We start from the raw sequence: 20485 nt of genomic DNA, 5'->3' as shown, positions 1-20485 counted from the left end.
TTTAAAGAAGCTGCTTGGCAAGCCTTGGACTGAGACCCTTTCCTTTTCCTATCACCAGAGAGGGAGGGGATGGAAGCTTGATTTGGAGGATGCTGAAAGGTGTCGGGTTAACAATTCCAACACAGTAACAACAATAAACACCAAGAATTGTCATAACTTTCACTTAGACCTTTCACACCCCATTTTTTTCATGGTTCCATTATTATGATAAGCAGAGTGCCAAGTGAGCTTCTGAATTCTAATTTCATTAATTTTCTGGAATGGTCCCATGATTCCACTTTGGCATTCAGTACAGGATGTTCAGGAATGCCCGACCATGGCCTTGGTGTAAGTTACGTTGTTTTGTATGCTGTCTGGAAGGTAAATTTGTTTGACTCCTCTGACTTATGTTCCTTTGTTGCCAAGCAATCTGTGCACAGCACTGCATAAAGTATGTTAGTAAAGCAATTATGAGGACACATGAAGTTTTATAGCCATAAATTAAAACTTACTGAGTATTCTAGATTGGTTTTTAATAGAGTCTTCCTGGAAAGTCTCATCTTAGTGAATAATGTTTCATCAGTGATTCTCGTTCTGATTATGCCTCTAGAAGACCATCGTCAGGGAATTGTCATGTTGGTGATAAAGTGCTTGCTAAAGCAACAATTGATAAAGAAAACATTTGGAGGAAATAGGTTAAATTAGTGCTTATTAAAAACCATACGTACCATTTATGATGAAATGTAAAATACAGCTTGAGTTCACATTAGCTTGCCTTCCAAGGCCTAAATTATTGCTATGAAGGTTTAATATTTTTAATTAGGAGAATTAGTTCATGCACTCCCTTGTTAATCATGTTTTTTAATGTATTGATGCTTATGTTCTCTTTTTATATCAAATACCTAACTCACAATAAAATTGTTTTTAATTCTTATCAAATGTGTTTCAACATTTTAACAAATTGAGGTTTCAATACAAATATATAAGTCAGTAGAAACAAATTGTTTTATTTGAACTTGGCTCTTAACTAAATTGTGTGGCATTCTGAGAAAGACCATACAGGAAATGCCATCGTATTGTCTAACTATGGGCTAAGTGTAGCTACTTCTTTACACTTTGCCATTACACACCCTGCATTTGTACTTGACTAGTTACCTGCCACAGCCTTTTCTTTACATCCAGTTTAAATGTCTATTAACAATATTGTTTCACTATGCAATGGTGATGAATGTCATTTAAGACACTGAACTTTCCAAACATCGGCTTTAAGGAAAGTCTACCCTGTAGAATTGGGAATTTAGTTATTAGTGCCAGACTCTAAGACTCAAGATAAACTCTTTGAGCTTAAATGATTTTTTTCACATTTAGCTAAATGCAATAATTTAAATCAATTCTTAATTTAGAAATGAGTGGATAGATATTAAACAATTTGAACATCAATTTCTGTAGATGATATATTTACTGACGTTGAATAAACAGTTTTGTAAAATTGTAGAAGTCCTAAATAAATTCGAACTTAAAAAAATAAGCACTAATGACTATAAAATTATCAGATTTTACAGTTTCATGACATTGATGTATACTAAGTAAAGAACACAACTTTCTCACCAAACTGTTGCAGTCGTGTCTTTTTAACAAGTATTATTAAGATTATTTGTAAATGAGATTAATATCTGCTGTGTTGCAGGCCTGCATGAATTTCAATGACAGTGGAGCTTGTGTTACTCAGTGTCCCCAAACTTTTGTCTACAACCCAACCACCTTTCAACTAGAGCATAACTTCAATGCAAAGTACACATATGGAGCATTTTGTGTCAAGAAGTGCCCACGTAAGTAGCAGGATGAGAACAACCAGATTAATTAGATCATCATTTTAAACCAAAGGAGTTTCATGTAAAGTTATTGTAATTTGAAACTTGTAGCAACATGGTAAATTACTTGGGTATGGGGACTGTTGCTGTCATTTCACAGATAAGGAAGTTAAAGTGCAAAAAATTAAAGTGATTGGTCCAAATTCTCAGCAAAGAAATGGTACATTTGAGGTTAGAGTATAGTGCCATTGCCTTCCAAACATTATTATTACTATACCTCATTGTTTTTACACGTGATGCTGTTTCACAAAATGTGGCAGCAAGCTACAAAATGAAGTATGCTTCTCATACCAATGAATTTTTATCTAAAAGTATCTTTGATTTCTTATTTGTCTTGGAATGTAGTATATCATTATAGTTTTAATATCAAATCTAATTGTAAACAGTAACAATAGATTTGAAGGGCATCCTAAGAGGTGTTTACTGAATTGATAACTCATCCTGAGGATTCAAAGTGAGTATCTTCATTTTTATCAAGAATTCACTGTAACAGGTCCTGGTATTTGCTCTAGGCAGTTTCTTTCCTTGGAGTGACCAATGGGACATTTCTTCAGTGTTTCACCTACTGGAAAGGCTAAAAGAAATCACTATATTTGTCCACATAATCATTTGAAAGAAGGCGGCTTTACAATCTACAACATACAGATATTACAGTTATCTTCACTCAATGCATGTGATGGATTAGGAAGAATAATGGACATGAAATTAGAGTGGCTATGGATTCTGGCTTTGCCTACTTTTAGCCATGTGATTTTAAGTGTGTTAATTAATTTTTTGTTTGTTGTTGTTGTTTTTTAATTTCCTCCTATTTAAGATGTTGATGGTAATAATTATATCTGCCCTCTCTCTTTCCCAGAGTCGTTATACGTATGAAAGGGGTAGGCAAAAGGATCAGAGAGATAGTATACAAAAACAGTCTTTGAAACCAATGACAATGGTAGTCATTATCATTCAATATTTTTCATACTGGTTAAAATAATTATATATATTATTTTATATATACACACATTTTTTTTTGGCATGCCTCTAAATTAGGATTTTAAAGTCACAGACACTAGGACAGTAGAGATTTTTCCATTTTAAAAACTTTAATATCTGAATATATGTTTTTGATCTAACAACTTCTTATCTAAAGTTAACCTGTATCTCACCATCTACTATCCTTGCAAAATAGGGAGTTTGAAAGTGTTGTCGGATGGGGCTGTACATGATGAAAATGTTCCTTTACTTAGACAAATATTCTCCTATTCTATTACCTTCAAAGTATGGTGCCTTGACCCAAAGACAGTCAAAACCATACTTTTCTTGAGAATTTTGGTGCTTTCCCTCAAGTCCTGAGGTTGAGGCCCAGGGTTTGGGCTGAAGTGGAAAAAGTACCAGAAAAATCTGAACTAGGGAATTCCCCTTTTTCTTTACTATCTTTTACTTTGGCTCATCTGAATGCCCTCAACTCCTAAATTGTGGCAAGGGGCTAAACACTGAGAACTATTTTGTGAAATTACATGTCCAGTTACCTTAGATATGGTAACTCAAAAACTTTCTGTCTTGGATCAGTTTAAGCCTATCAAATTGTAGACTAATTTAAACACTTCAATATTTACCTATTTAAAATTTAAATATTTGATAGACTTTGCTCATAAGGCATGGTTTCTAAACTGTAGCTATCTTGGAAAAACAAAGATGGTTACCTTCTAAATACTGGTCTACATTCCATAATCCAGAATTCTGAAATGCAAAAACGCCAAGCAACAAATATTTTCTAAAGTCATGTGGTTGCAAAACTTGAACCTAACTGCTAGGAGGCTCTTCATAATCTTTATTTATTCGACTTAGCATAAATCCCTGCAAAATATATAATAAGGGGTATTCCTAAACTTTGCAGAAAGGATGGTTACATACTATACAATATATGCACCTACTGCCTGCAGGTTGTGTTCCCCTGACACAGATATTAGATTGTTGAGTGTTCTCAGAATTAAGACCTATAGGGGAAGGAAAGGAAGTGGGATCAGGCTGTGATGCAGTCTCAACTAAATGCCTCTTTTGTTGTGGATGCCCTCTGATGGATGTTAACTTGGAAGACAAGCATCTTTACACATTGCGCCCACTCTCATGATATATACATATACATATATACATACATATATGTATATATGTATATGTATGTGTGTGTATATATATATATACACATATATCTATCTATCTATCTATCTATCTATCTATCTATCTATCTATATAGATATATATACATATATCTATATATACACACACATATACCCTAGAATCCTTTCAATCTTAGATTTTCCAGTATTTCTTCTCCCATGGCAAGCCACTGCTCGTGAGTCCACATTTATTCTAAGCTCAGGTTGCTTCCACACAAAGTAAACGGTCGTTTGCACTACCGAGGACTATGCCCCTTAGTAGGATTTTTCCTTGTGACTATCTTTCAAATCCATTCCTTAGTGTGGCTCCAGGGCAGCTGCCAGCTATTTCCAGCTGCTTGCACCCACATACCAACCTTAGTGTCCTCCTCATAAGTGCCAGCTTCTCATAAGTGCTCTCTCTGGGTCCTCATGCAATCATAGGTATGAGCTAAGTGGGAAGTGCCAACACAATGGCGGGTGACATGGAGGTCTGCACCATCTCCTTATGTAGTTTACTTGTGCCTCTGCCGCTGCATAGATCTACTCCTAAATTTCCTGCTTCCGTCTTACAGTGGATAGCTGTTGGACCCTTCCGACATTATCACATTTTGATTCTAACAAAACCTTAGTTATGATGGGCAAGTCTGGCTACAAGTTCAATCAATGAACCATACTTAGGTGCTCTATCTCTACCAAGTTCCAGAAGCATGTCAGGAGCTGTTTCTTAAATGGTGTTTAATTCTATGCTGCAGATGGCATGGCTTAGCTGTGCAATTCTAATGGTTTCTGATGTGAATGTCTAATCAGGACTTGCCATAATGTCACATGGCATATTTTCCCACTACAGATACCTCAAATATCATGTAGTATCTTGGGTTTTATGACCCAGGTAGCAAATTGTTTGCATCCCAGTCTGGACCTGCACCATGTGCTTTGTTTGCTCTGGGTCCCCCTCAAGGTTGGAAGCCTTTCTTACCACTAAATACTGGGCCAGAGGCAGTATTCTCAAGCACGGAAGGATGCTGCCTTCAAAATCCAAAGTGGAGTAGCAGGTACTGTGTTTCCCCTTTATTGTGGAAGCCTCTAAGTGCAATACTGGGTCATTTTCTTGGGAGAGAATGTCCTAGCGTATTCCATATGGCAGGACTCCTAAACATTGTACCAATGAGCCAGGTAATTAGATATCCCTGCATTATTTTGTACAACTTTCCTGAAGTACTGCCCTTTCATATTTCATTTTGTTTCTTCATATGAAGTTTGCTATGGGACAGTTGCTATGGCACTCCACTGAAAGATGGAACACGTTTTTAAACATTTTTTTCTGGAAGTGCACTCTCTCGAATCCAAGGCAGTTTAACCTCAGCTTCATTTGTGCTTCATGTAACTTGAAGTATTTTAGACTTCAAACTTGCATTATGACATGAAATGAAGTGGAACTACTGAAATACACACAGTAAATGTCATGTAGTTTCCTCAGTCTATAAAAGAAATTCACTGTATCTTTGGGGCAGTTCAGGATATAAAGCAGAAGTCAAGCAACTGCTGGTAGTTGTTGACACACGTGGCCCTTAGATTTGAATGTGGACATTCCTAGGTGCTATTTCAGATAAGATATTTAGACAGAGAGCTGTTTTAGGGAAAGATACGTATATTCTATCAATGATGATAATCTTTTTCACACCCTGAAATATCTTGTTTTAAACTTGCTTGCTGGACATCAAAATTATTGCTAGTTTTACCTTTTCTTTCTTTCTTTTTTTAATCAGATAACTTTGTCGTCGATTCCAGTTCTTGTGTGCGTGCCTGCCCTAGTTCCAAGATGGAAATAGAAGAAAATGGGATTAAAATGTGTAAACCTTGCACTGATATTTGCCCCAAAGGTAAGTGATAGCTGACATTATTTTTGCGGGTCAGGGCCCTATAACATGTTTTTCTTTTCATTCATTTTTTAACAGACCAACTAAGTTATCATCTTAGAACATAACACTCCCCAACCAAACCTTCCTGTCCACACTTTTCCATGACTTTGAACAATTCCCCAAAGCATTAACTGTGGTAACAGTGTGTACATTTTGTTTTGAATGATATATGCTAAAATGATCCAGATAACCCTTAGAGTTAACTTTGATAGGAACTCAGAAATAAAGTTGCATTTCATTCTATATGCAGGAAATCTTGAAGTTATGCAAAAACCAAGGGTTTACAGTTATTTTAGCATCAAGAACACACATCATTTGCTTGCCCTGTATACAAAATGGTCTGCTATGCATAAAAAGGGGTACAAAGAGAAATGCAATATGACATTTACTCTCCAGGTCTTAAAATATTTTGAAAGATAAGATATATGAAACGACAAGGACATTTACCATAAGTGTTAAATTAACGTTGCAGGTAATTCATGTTCTAGAATTTTAGTGGAGGAAGAAATACCTTCCAGCTGTGGTGTTCAAATTCCTCACCAGAATGAAACTGAAGTAGAGCAGGATGAATATGTTGTCCAAATTTTCTGAATGTCATTAAGCTTTCCAACGTATCATGAAGTGCCTTTAAAAAGAGCAAACTTCAGACTTACTTTTAGACATGTCTCTCTCCACATGTGCACGCGTGTGCACACACACACACACACACATTTTCTGTTTTGTTTTGTTTTAAGTAGAGTCTTCAGAAAGCATAGGTAATACTAAATTTAAGTATAAATATTTGAATGACACTTATTCTGATTACAACTCACATCATCAATACTCTGTTTAATATATATGTTCTTAATTAGACCAGTTGACCATCAATAGGCTATTTTAAGTTACCAGTGTTTAAAATATATTAAAAACAATATTTGAGACTGGATTAGAAAATAGGTGATTTTGTGTCATAAGGATAAGTACTGATTGTTGAAAGTTTTGTTTATATTATTTATCTGTTGTATGTATATACTGGGTCTTGATATCAAATATAATTCTTATGAGTCATGGTCATTATGCAAGGACAATATTTTAAAGCAGGGCAAGTAGTAAATGTTGCATGAATGAACTATTTTATTTGGTAGAAAGCAGTTTATTTCTTATGATGATTTTTTCCATTTTATAATGAAAAAAATACTGCTATTTTCTAATGACGTATTGACAAAAAAAAAAAAAAAATGTTTCTCAATTTCCAGTCTGTGAATCTTGTTTCTACAGCTTGTGATGGCATTGGTACAGGATCATTGATGTCAGCACAAACTGTGGATTCCAGTAACATCGACAAATTCATCAACTGCACCAAAATCAACGGGAATTTGATCTTTCTTGTCACTGGTATTCATGGGTCAGTATTAAATTTTTTGCGGAAAATTATTTTACCAAGTTTGTACTAAGCTTAAGAGAGTCTTTAGCTTTCTCTGTTTGAACCCTTTTGACCCAGAAGAGTTCCACCCCTATGTTAATGCTCTTGTCCAACAAAATCAAATGAAAAATTTCACATACAGTGATACTAAGCAAGTTTGGGATACATCCCAATTATGAGACTGGTGAATGCTTAGGTTTTAAAAATACAAATGTATATATAAGCTAAAATGTATTTGCAGGGCATTCTCGTTAAATCCATAGATTTCAGCAAACCTGACATATTTTTAGATATGTTTAGAGAAACAATATCAATGGGTGCAGTGGGGAATTTTATGAAAATTCCTAATCAATTAGTTTAAGACAACATAAATTAATATTCCTTCAAAAATGTATTTCACAAAACACAAATGAGGAAGTTGAAATGGTCCTGAGTTTTCAGAACTTCTCATTGCCCTGATGTATCTTTTTCTCTTTTTTCTTAGGTTGGGAAGTTAGCACTATTATAAGAAATCTATTAAATGAATTTCATTTTAGTATTAAAAACTGTAGGAATTTCTGGGCTCCTTCATTACAGAACCACCTGCTGGTTTTAACTGGGAAAAATACCAAGTTTGTTCTTTCAATTGCAATAAAAATGTCAATATTTTTACTTTATATTTATCTATTTGTCTATATTACTACTTAATCCCTAAATATGATTGCTCCAGGCTACTGATAAAGAATATAACTCACATATTTTGATTCAAAATCTTACTCTAAACATATATCACATAATTTCTAGAAGCAAAATAATTTAACACATTTTGAATGAATATGTCCAAATAGGAACATCAAGAGAAATAGAACAAAGTGTTTCTATTTCGATAAATGATTGTAGGTCTTACTGCATAAAGCATTTTTTTTTTTTTACTTTAAAAAGTAGTTTTTAATATGGGTCTATGCCAGATACTGTACTAGTATGTATACACTTTCTTCCCAGATATTTTATATTTGGCCCAAGCAGTATTTCGTTTTAATGAAGTCAAGATTTCTGACTTCTTTTTAAGAATATGTACACTTGATTACTCTTAGCCCACATTGTTACATGGCAACAATATGTTTGAGCTGCGTAGTACTAGCCATTCTGAGATGAGATGTATTCAGTTGAATTTATCATAGTCTGGCTCTCTGAATCCATTTACAGTATTCTCTTTCCCTCCGTGGACCCATTAGTTGGGTCACCTAGATCAATATTTATGTGCATCTTTATAATTTAATGTATATGTGACATTAAGTAAAATGATATATCCACATTTTAACTATTTTTAAAACCATGTATTACCATGAATGACAGGTCATATGATGTTAACAGTATCTTCTGAGAAATAAGAAGACAGCCACTTGATTCACATTGCCTGATTTCACATGGATATAATAAATGAATTAATCTCAAGTCCATCAGTGTGTGGACAAATTTGAAAATAGTCTTATGAATTGCATTAGAAAAGTTGTTTTCATCCCAATCAGGCCCAACGGCTCTCTCATATATGAAGCATTTTAACACTTCCTTTTTAATTATGAAAAAAAAAAAATCTTGGATGAAATAGCCTATCTATATACATAATTTTATAAGGTGATGCATTTTAATTATCTAATGGTAATTTAAAGAAGAAATAAGAGAAAGTGTTTAGTTTATAACACGAAGATGCCATTGCCAGAAATAGGCAAGGCATGCTTCTTTCCTTGTTTAGAATGGGAACCGCAGGGAAAACTCAGTGTTGAGTGTTATCCATAGGAATAATCCCCTTTTATAACTTGTTGTGTTTGACATAGCTCATACACATATGCTTAGAGCAAATGCTCCCCAAATAACCACGTCTATGATGTGTCACAACGAGACATTGACAAGAGAGTACTTAGATAATAGACTACACGATGATAGACAATGAAAAAGTGATAATGCAAAGAAAAGAGAGTTTTCAAAGAAATTGTGAAAATACATTTCTCTCTCTTTTTACTGAGCTTTATATTGGATCAGCACACACAATGACAGTGTGGACATAATGTTCTTGCTCATGGCTCTGAATTTAGCTAGAAAAGTTCTCGATTTCACTTTGGACTTCAAGTGGTTGTAGAATGAAAAGCCCTAGATGTACTTTGTAGTTGGTGAGTAGGATTCTGTCAACTTATTTTATGAGAGTCCTGAATCTCAAATATTACATATATAAAATTTCTGTGGTCCACTGGGCTTCATGTGAACAGTCCACGATTCATTTGATTCCTGGCAACCTGGACGTGTGCTCAGGAAAGGTTTCGATTAACCCCGTTATTCTATGTTTGCCCTGAACTTGGAGTGTTTCTCCATAAAACCAGAATATTTGATTATATGACCAGAGCTGTTCTATACATTGTTTTTCATCAGAAAACAAATGCTGAAAGCCAATTCTACTGCCGAGCTGATATTTCTTCTGCATCCAAAATCTTGCACTTAAAATAGGATAGCCACAGAGTTCTCCCACATGGTGAATTTAATTTTTTGGCTTCTTGTTTATCAAAAGCATAATTATTTATTCTGTATATCTTCAGTTATAAACAGAGCAAGTTTGCCTGAAAATTTAATTTTAAGCTTTTGAGAGATCTTCGTGTCTTATTTAGTAAAATCTTGTTTGTCACTTTAAGCTTTTGAGAGATCTTCACGTCACGTCATGTTGAGAAGAATCTTAATTGCTTATGTATGCATTATAGGGAAATTCATTTATAGTGTTTCTCCAAGCTTTCTATAATGTTCCATGTTAAACTAGTCAGACATTGTATCAATTGCGCTTCTTAGTTGGAAACAGTAATTTCGTCAAACTTTTTTTTTCTTTAAAGATATGGGATGGTTCACAGTATAGAAGAATATGCTGATGAATCCAGTTGAGAGAGCCATTACAAGGTGGTTCCAGAGATCAAGATTGCTAGAACTAATAGAAAGTCTTTCCAAAGTGCTAAAGCTAGGATGAATAAATGCCAATGGATTCAGACTCAAATTCCCAGGAGACAGGACTTATGCCTATCTGTCAGGGATTACAGGACACCTTGATTGATAGCCCTATTAAAACTGCATTCAGTGGATCCTCATATCCTAGTGTTTATTCCCCATACCAAAAAAAAAAGGTTCTTAAAGACTCGTAAAACAGCAGATGTCCACAGCAAGAATAGAACTCAATTGATTGCTACAGGTGGATACATGCTTCTAAATAAGCAATAGTTCCTTGTTCTTAGAAGGTTTGATCTCGTTTGGAGAAGTGATCATTGAAAGTCATATGAGGTCTCTACTTGCTCAGGATAGTGCCAGATATCTTTTAAAGTAATAAAACACTTTTAAAAAATACTATGATGTACAATAAAAAAAGCGAAAGTATTGCTTGCATTACTGATAAATTTTTGGTATTATTATGTTTATGTTGAGCATAATATTCAAGTATGCAGTTATTTTGTATTGTCAGTATAGCATACCTGAATTGTTTTTCCTAAGATGAAAACCTCTGCAAATATTCCATTAAATATCTACTTGAAAAGAATATTTAGTGTGTTAGTATGATTTATATGGATGGAAGCAAATAGCCACTGGTATAAAATTTAATATAAATAAACCAGATAGGAACAAGCTTGCTCTAAATGATTCACATTAAGAGTAACTTTCATACAATATTGTGACTATTATGAAAATTACTAATAGATAAATGTGAAGATACAGCAAAAAGAAAAAAAGTTGACTTCATGTGTTTATTTTTATTCTTAAGAAATTACAGGTGATAGTAGCAATTCAGAATGCTTTGAGGAGCCCAAAAGCAATTGTTCTAACCACAATGTAATTTATTTGCAGAGTATATTTCCCAATTAATAAATTTTAAAGGTGAAATAAAATAAAATGGTTCATAAATGGACTTGCTACATTTGGAGGTTTTTTTCCAAGACAGTCAAACCTAGTTATTTCTCTAAATCTAGAAGAGTCTTTGATGAAGAATTCATATTTTATGCCATCAAAATATTCCTCAAAGCATCTTTCTATTCCCTTTCATATCTAGCACAGAAAAACTTGGAGAAGACATTGCTAACCTTTCAATTGCTAATTAACATTTGATTTGAGTGAATTGTCACTTTTTAAAAAATTCCATTCTTTTATTTAATTTTAAATTTGACTGCATGCCTTCTTGATTTTCTAGCGACCCTTACAATGCAATTGAAGCCATAGACCCAGAGAAACTGAATGTCTTTCGAACAGTCCGAGAGATAACAGGTATTTTTAAAGATGTTATTATGCAATAAACTATGTGAATTTTAGTGTTTTCTTGAAAATATCACACAATATTGGAATCAGTAACTCATATTCAAAATAAATTCTAGATTTAAAAATTAACAGCATTTTAAATGAGGGTGTCTTTACTCCCTAGCATTTGTGCATATTTTGACAGTCCATGGGATTTAAAAACTAAAATATATTTAAAATTTCGATGTTACTGTTTCTGCAAGTGTCAACTGATCTTTGAAGCCATGTTTTTCTTCTTACTTTTTATAAGAAGTGCTCTTGAGCATGGGCAATATGTAGCATTCATTTAGCCCATATTTATTGAGCATGCAATACATTAAGGGCTGTTATAGTATGTGATACAGAATCATAGACATGAATTAGACGTGGATTTGCTATCAAAGTATCTAAAATCAAATGAGGAGGGTTAGGTATCTAGGTATTAGGGTTAGGCCTTAGAATGCAAGACAAACAACTGATGTCATAAGCATATAGATAAAGTGGTAAAGGATGTCAGAGAAATTGAAGCTGTATTTTTCCTCTCTATCTAGTTATAATAAATATTTTTGATTTTAAAAGAATAAATTAAATTCAGAATTGTTTAAATATTGTAACATATACAATTGTATGATTTCTTACATCTGAGAAACATAGATTCTTGGGGCTCATTATTTTGATATTCATTATCTGTTGAGTATTGCAGCCCAGAAACTATGGATACGACATTCATTCTTAGAAGAAGAAATATGAGACAGAGTGGTTCAAAAATAACAGTATACACTGACCTTTTCTTACTTCTTATCTTTTGCTTTCTTCTTATCTTTTAACACATTTCCATCATATTTCAAGAATATTTAGTGTTAAACACTATTACTAAAACAATGATATTCTAAAAAGTCTTACTACACTGTTTTTTTGTAGGTTTTTTGAACATACAATCATGGCCGCCAAACATGACTGATTTCAGTGTTTTTTCTAACCTGGTGACTATTGGTGGAAGAGTACTCTATAGGTAGGTGTACACATTTAAAGATGTAAGTGTCCCATATTTCAAGATTATCACCATGCATACATTATGTCAAAGTTATCAGCCTCATTAATTTTACTGTTTCTAGAAATATGGGGTTTCGTCTTTTAATTACAAATGTAAGCTCAATGAAAAATACACTGATTGTGCTTTAAGTATACAGAATACACAGTTTGGTTTTTCAACCATCTGTCACTTAAAGTGATTTTAATGCTTTGCAGGTATGAACTGCATGATATGAACCATAAAATTAAAGGTTCTTTTTGATTTTATGTTATAATTAAAAGATGGAATTGGATGACCTGGGAATGGCTTGGGTGTATGGGGTAATAATGCCGTTTTTCTAGGAAGTCCACATTCTGTCTCTGATGCTTTCATTTAAACCAAGCATATTGAAGTGATGTTTCATGAATTGGTCCACCAAACAACACGCATTGCTGGTTATTATAAGCAAAAAAAACAGGCCTCAGAGGACACTGTTCTAAAGTTCTAATGTCTGTATATTTTATTCACATAATAAAAATATAAGGATAGTATTTATTAAGCCGTTGCTTTTATTTTAGTTCAGATTTCATCTGCATAGAATTCTTATTTATGAACCGTTAAAAACTGATTTACATGAGGATATTTTGATTTAATTTTTCTGCTTAAATCTGAAAGACGCCTAAAATCAATATTGTCATCAAATATTCTGTAATATTTCCCAGAATGTCCATTGAATTTTTCCATTAAAACAGGCATATATGTAAGAAATTTTAAAATGGAAAGGGGCAGATTGCTTAAAGTAAACTATAGAAAAGGATAGTTCAGAGATATGATCTACTCAAGTGTTATATGCAACCAACTTTACTATGAATTGATTAAAATGTTATAAATCTGCTCACATTGTAATCATGGTGGTTATTATGGGAGCAAAGAATTGAGAGAATGAATTACATCTCAGTTAACTATACAGATACACACATGAGTTTTATATATATACACATGCATGTATATATACGTATTATACATGTGTTTATAATATATAACACACACAGAAAACTTCTGAGTATTAACTGCAATATATATTTAGATTTATGATAAGTAAAAGAGAAGTATTTTCATCTCCAAATGCAAAATAATATTTATTACTTGACTGAAATTTGGAAAACATATTTATTTTTTAGAAAATGGGAAAGGGATTTAATTACAAAATGTGGACTATATTGAAATAAAAACAATTTCCTTGAACAGTTCACTCCACATGTAGTTGTTGTTTAACTTTTAGAGATGCTTTCCCCAGTTTTTCAAGCCTTCTGAGTATTTTTTTCAATTTCAGTTTAATTTCATTCTCTTTAATTTTTAATATCTCCTATCCTTACTTATATGTTCTTCAGCTATTACAATTATACTTTTGTTTCTGAATAAATTAAAGCTAAATAGCTATAGTCATGCTCTGCAATATTTAGTCTTGGAAAGCATTCTAAATATATTAAATAGTTAGATATAGTTAATAACTCGCTTTGTGTAGATGAAAAGTCATTCTGTACATTTATTTAATTATTTAGTCTTAACACAGGTATTCATCCTTGAGGAACTTAAGATGTAAAGGATAGAAGGGAAAGAAGGGAGCAGATATGTCCATGGTAAATATGTGGACAAAGACAGATATGTCATCAATATTGATATTTCTAAAAATGAACATTTTCCTTTTGGGTATTACTGTTAAAACTGCCAGTGTGTAGCATGTAAAAAAAAATTAATATTCTGAGCACAAATGTATTGAATCAATCTCTGTTCATGCCCTATTTTCATTTTTTTCAGAGTAAGATGTAAAATCCTTATTTTAATTCAAGAATGAATATCCTGACAGGAAAATACTTATTACTGTTCCATTTTCCCTCTCCCCTCTCTTTAGTGGCCTCTCCTTGCTAATCCTCAAGCAACAAGGTATCACTTCCCTGCAGTTTCAGTCCCTGAAGGAAATCAGTGCTGGAAACATCTATATTACTGACAACAGCAACCTGTGTTACTATCACACCATTAACTGGACAACACTCTTCAGTACTCTCAACCAAAGGATAGTGATCCGGGACAACAGGAAAGCTGAAAACTGTAGTAAGTACAGTACCCAGGCATTAAAACACAAACACTTCAAATATTGTCTCCCATTCTACATTGGACCAAACAAACAGTTAAAAATAGTAATGGGTCAGAATCGTTGCCTTCTTTTTGTCAACCCTTAAGAAGAGTTGCTATGAAATAATCAGAATAGGTGACTCCTTAATAACATATCGTATGTTTTTATTATATATTGTGTATTTGCAAATCTTGCCTAACCATAAGAACCCTCCTGTGGAGATTTATATTCAATAGGTGTTAAGTGGAACCAGGGAACCTAAATATTTAATAAGCATCTGGGTAATTTTTAGGATCCAGTCATTTTGTGGATGTTCACCCCATTAAATTTTATGTTTGCTTTTGGTGAATTTGATAACATAGAATAACAGAGTATTTGCCATTTGGGGGTGGTGACAAAAAATGAAGATGTTTTCTTCTAAAATATATAAAAATGCTGTTCAAGAAGAAAGTCCATTTCATAAATGCATTTCTGTAGGCATGTCGCTATCTCTTTATTCAGTTATTTTGCTACTCATTGATCCACTCCATCACTTCTTTGTTACACAGAAACAAGTCATGTTTTCATGGGCATATAACTAGGCCATTCCTATCTTATACTTTGATATTCCAATGATTAATACTTAATACTTCCCTGTTTTTCTACTGAGTACTACTCTCTTCTATATCCTACGGGTATCACTAATACGCTCATAAGTGTCAGACTTATGATAAATATCAAATAAAGAGACTCAGAATTCAAGTGATCCGTTTACAAATGCATGTTCTTGTTGTGGATATGACAAGTCAGAGCTTTTTAAAAGTCATATCCCCTAAGAAACATTTTACTCTCAGGATGTCTTCTTACTTCTTTGATGTCACCATTGAAATAATCACAAGGATATGCACACACACGATTAAGTTCATTATTTGTATATGTGAATGGACAGCACAGGACATTTAAAATATATATATAAATTCTAAAGTGGCCAACATGATGATTTTAAGTTTAATAAGTAGACGGCAAATGTATGTATGTATGTATGTATGTTTGTATGTATGTATGTATTTATTTATTAATACCCCACGTTGCTTTAGGAAGGGTTTAAGGGTTTAAGGCAGCTCAGGTTAAAAATTTTCATAAAATATAAATTACAATTTGTGAGAAACTCACATTTTAGCTATTTCAGATTGTTTCAAAAAAACGTTTTCTAGAGAAAGATCTATTGCAAAATGAGGTTTCTGTTTTGAGTAAACTTAAGTTCTTATACATTCTTCTATTCTACATAGACTCAAGAAGTATAAAATCATATTATATATCAAAATATGCATGTCCACAGTGAATGAGTCTCTTGATTTAGCCTAGATTATTTCCTTGATTTTATACATTTCTGATTCATGACAGAAGCTTGCTTTTCTTTTTTTCTAATACTTAAGCTTCTTACCCCAAATTACTGTATGTGTGTTTATTCATGCCCCAGAGTAGATTATTCACAGAAGTAAAATAGAATAATCTTCAAGACTATATTTATAAATATTTCCCTAAGTCAAGGTTATACTCTCCTTTTCTTCTACTTCCTTCTAAAAAAAAAAAAAGAAAAAACAATAGCACCACTACCTTTCAAAGTTAAGATTTAACTATGAAGACAAAGAAAACCAATAGAAAAAATAAATAAAAGAATCAGAGAAAAGCATTCTTCTATGACTCATTTAATCCTTTTACAAATACCACAAACATATTTTTATTGCTTACAAATCTGAATGAGAAGCAAATGGGAGAAAGAAAATGCAGAAATAAATTAAATGTAAAAAAGCAAGATAGAAAAACATCTATGTAATTATTCCATACATCTTTAAACTTCTAAACTTTTCAAATGATCAAAATAAAGAGTAAATAATAACAGTAAACTGAAATTTTGACATACCTCACCTTTCAGTGTTATGCCTCTTAGGCTGAGTTTAGCCAATTTTCAGATTGTGAACATATTTTCTTGTTCTCTGCATTTAGAGTACGCTTTGCAGTTGCAGGAAGAAATGAAGCAGTTAGGAGAAACACAGCTTTGTAATGCTACTGTATAAAATTAATCATATCATGTTTCATTTTTAACATGTTATAATAAACAATATTTGCATGAAATCCATTTATCAAAATTTGGATTTCAGTCTCACAGTACATTGAATCCTGGATTTTCACAAATGAAAATAAACTTGACCTCGGAGATAATGCTGCTGATGTTTATGTTGAACCTTTAATGGTTGCCCACATGTAATTAAAGCTCTTTTATCATACATAGTGTTGCCTGCAAACGGGAAAACTTATATATCTGCATTATTTTAAATGCACTATAAACATTTCATCATTAGATATTCTCTTTCTACATCTTGCACAAAGATATACACGAGCCCACACATGTAGTCACTACAAGACATATAAACACAGTCATATAACATATGTGTGTATGTAAACGCCCTCACAACACATTCACATGTACACAACCCTGGAACACACACACATGCATACAGAGGCATGCATGCATTTATGTGTGCGTGGACACACACACACACACACAGTCTTCATAAAGTACTCAGATCTAAATCTAAGATTGTTATCTTAGAACGCAAAGGCAGCCTTGATTTTAACTGATTTTTTTGATGTTCAATCTGATTTAAAACAGAAATCACAATCATCTATAAGGTGTGACAGTGGCTTGAGCAATGTTACTCTTTTAGGTCAAAAATATCAAAGCAGACTTTGTGGTTTGAAGAGATTGAGATTGAGAGAAAATCTAGGGTATGAAAAGCTAGAACATTTCTGCCTCCTTTATTTGTACGGTTGTGGTACTAAGAAAACAAGTGCTGGCTGGAAGAACTTTTAGAGTAGTTTTATAAAAGTATTTGAGGTTTCTTAAAATATTTAAGCATAAACTTTTAACATCAAAATATAAACAATGAAGAGATAAATATTACATCAACAGTCTAAGTTACATTTGAACTCATACAGCTCTATCTTAAAAATTTGTACATATGCAAATAAACCCAACATAAACAAGAGAGAAACTGAATTCATTATTAACTTATCAAAATGGAAATAAATTTATTTTTATAACTAATAGTACCTGTATCATTGGTAGAAATCAATACAGTAGAAACATATAAAAAGAATACCTGATTTTAGTATAGATATAGATAATAAAACATATTTTCATATATAAATGGTATCATACCATATATACATATTTAAAAATTGTTCAGCCATCTTGTCTTCTGCTTAATATATTATAAACATCTTCCATGTTAGTATATAGAGCTCTTTGTTTACTTTTTATATTGTGTATATAAAAATGTGTTGAATAAGTGCCAAATTAATGTAATTTATTTTTTTCATGTTATTAGTACTGCAATAATGTGCATCTTAATTCATAAAACATTTTGCACTGTGCAGTTAATTTTTCAGCTAAAGATTTAGAAGTGGAATTTCTGTGTGAATCAGGTTACATATAAGAAATTTTGATAGCTATATCATCTTTCAAAAATACTTGATCAGATTACATTGTCCTAAACAATGTTTGATAAGGCATGTTTTCCACTACTCTTTATAACACTAGATATTACCCATGGTTTTAAATTTTGATGATCTGAAAAATGAAAAACAAGTCTTTTACATTTACGTTTTTTTGGTTGACATTGAGCCTCTTTTTATATGTCGACTAACCATTTGTATTTGTTCTCTTGTAAATTGCTTAGTCATGAGCTTTTTCATTATTAATTTGCAGTTGGTCTTTTGATTCTGAATTTGAAAAATCTCATCGCAAATTAAATACATTACATTTGTCTCTTAAATGTGTTATATATAACTTTCCCTTTATATGTAATTTAAAAACTTTGCTTTTGATAAACATTTTGTGTTTTTATCTAGTTAAGTGAATGAATTGTTCTTTTCCTTTTTATGTTCATAATCTTGGCATTTTCTTAGTTTATTACTTCTCATATTTTAAAAACTATGTTGACGTTTTTAATCCATCTGGAAGTTTTGGTATAGCATAATTTAAAAAAAAAAAAACTTCAATTGATTAAGATGTCAGTCAACCATAATTTTTGAATAATTCATCTTTCCTTACTGAATTTAAGTGTGTGATATCTTCCAGCAAAATAGCAAAAAAAAAAAAAAAAAAAAAAAAAAGCTAGACTCTATTTCTCAATCTATATAGTTTTATTTAATCTTTGCCACTAGCCTGTAAAGCTTAATTATCCCCATTTTGCAAGAAAGTAATCAATATATAGATGTTCAGAAAGTTGAATAATATTCCCAATGAAATTGGGGCTGTTAAAAATCATATTTAGGATTTGAACCCAATGTCTATCTAATTTCAAAATCTGTGCTCTTCATCTCACCATGAGTTCTCCAAAAATGAAGAGAAAGTGATTTTCATAAGAAAACCTGCTGATTTACTGAAGCATACCCTATATAACATAATGTGGAGGTACACATTGTAGAGACAAATGGCCTGGGTTTTAATGCCAGCAAAACTTTACTACATAGATGTTGGACCTTTGGTAAGCTATTCAACATCTCTGTACCTTAGTTTTATCATTTGTAAAACAGGGTCAATAATAGTACTCATTGCATCATATATGTGCTAGCTTTCATTATATGAGTATGTTTTATTATAAGTATATTATATAGTATAGGCACACATATAAAGACATATTATGAAAATAATTTTTAACTTTTACTGAATGAAAATTCTTTTTGAGTAACAGAAATGGAAGGAGAAATATCAAAGTCCTTCTTGTCTTCGGCTAAAGAAAAATTTACATTATCCAAGTGCTGAATTATAAACTTGAAAATAGCACATCAACCAGTGATATACATGGGAAAAATAAGAGTGGTTATTAATGGTAGCCTAGACACTGAGGAATTTAAAAACAATCTCTTGAAATGTTAAATAGATAAAAAGAGTCTATGCTTGACTCCTTTAAAATGCGTTTTTTTTCCCCCTTTTCTCTTGTAATTAAAACATTTTAAAACTGGCTTTATAAATAGCAGATTCAGTGCTTATAAAATATTCAAAAAAATAAGAATTTTAGTACAGTGGTTCAGGAGACAAATATTTAGTGATAGAAAACACATAGTTTTGTCCAAAGAATATAAAAGGAATATAAATTTCCATATTTATCTATGATTTTGATGTTATTGAAATATGATAGTAGAAAAATCCACCTCATTGACCATGACTTTAGAAAAAGGGAATTGCAAAACTATGATTAATTACTAATAACTGAACCTTCCAGATGGGAGCATGATCCATCTTTATGATGAGTCACTGCATGTCCAGAATTTAATTGGGACAAATAATTTTGGAGTAGGTAAATGAGGGTACCTGACACCAGTAGAAAATAAAACAATGTTTACTTAACATATTATTTGATTTGTTTTTTCTCTGGTGACAGTGACAATAGCTACTAAATAGTAAGCATTTCACATTGAATAACATCACAAATACTTGACTTTTTCTAAAATCACTATACAATTAGTATAATCACCATTATCACCTCTAATATGTTCTATATTATAGAAATAATCATTTTGGTTATAAATTAATGTTTACTTTGTTTTAAGAAAATATTGCTATGGTTGCAGATTTTCTTACTTTCTCTAAGTCCCATATTCTTGCTTTTAATTTGTGCCCTCTTTGCCCACCCCCATACTCTCCTGAGTGAATGTTCATTTTCAAAAAAGTGCTGCCAGGTGAGAGAAATCATCCGTTGGATCT

The 20485-nt window shown here is 32.3% G+C and overlaps 1 protein-coding gene across 7 annotated transcripts in view; it reads left to right on the top strand.

The window, feature by feature from the left end:
• ERBB4 (erb-b2 receptor tyrosine kinase 4) overlaps positions 1–20485 on the top strand; it is a 1035063-nt gene that overhangs the window by 737119 nt on the left and 277459 nt on the right. For all 7 annotated transcript variants that reach the window (XM_074312694.1, XM_074312715.1, XM_019727015.2 and 4 more), the window contains exons 7-12: positions 1667–1808; positions 5761–5874; positions 7171–7297; positions 11505–11578; positions 12509–12599; positions 14512–14711. In XM_074312694.1, coding sequence (XP_074168795.1) covers positions 1667–1808; positions 5761–5874; positions 7171–7297; positions 11505–11578; positions 12509–12599; positions 14512–14711 — 748 coding nt within the window. The remainder of the gene's footprint in view (positions 1–1666; positions 1809–5760; positions 5875–7170; positions 7298–11504; positions 11579–12508; positions 12600–14511; positions 14712–20485) is intronic.

The sequence above is a fragment of the Rhinolophus sinicus genome, linkage group LG01 (assembly GCF_036562045.2).
Source record: "Rhinolophus sinicus isolate RSC01 linkage group LG01, ASM3656204v1, whole genome shotgun sequence".
NCBI classification, from domain to species: domain Eukaryota; kingdom Metazoa; phylum Chordata; class Mammalia; order Chiroptera; family Rhinolophidae; genus Rhinolophus; species Rhinolophus sinicus.
The sequence above is the reverse complement of the archived record's forward strand: the minus strand, read 5'-3'. Positions and strand labels throughout refer to the sequence as shown.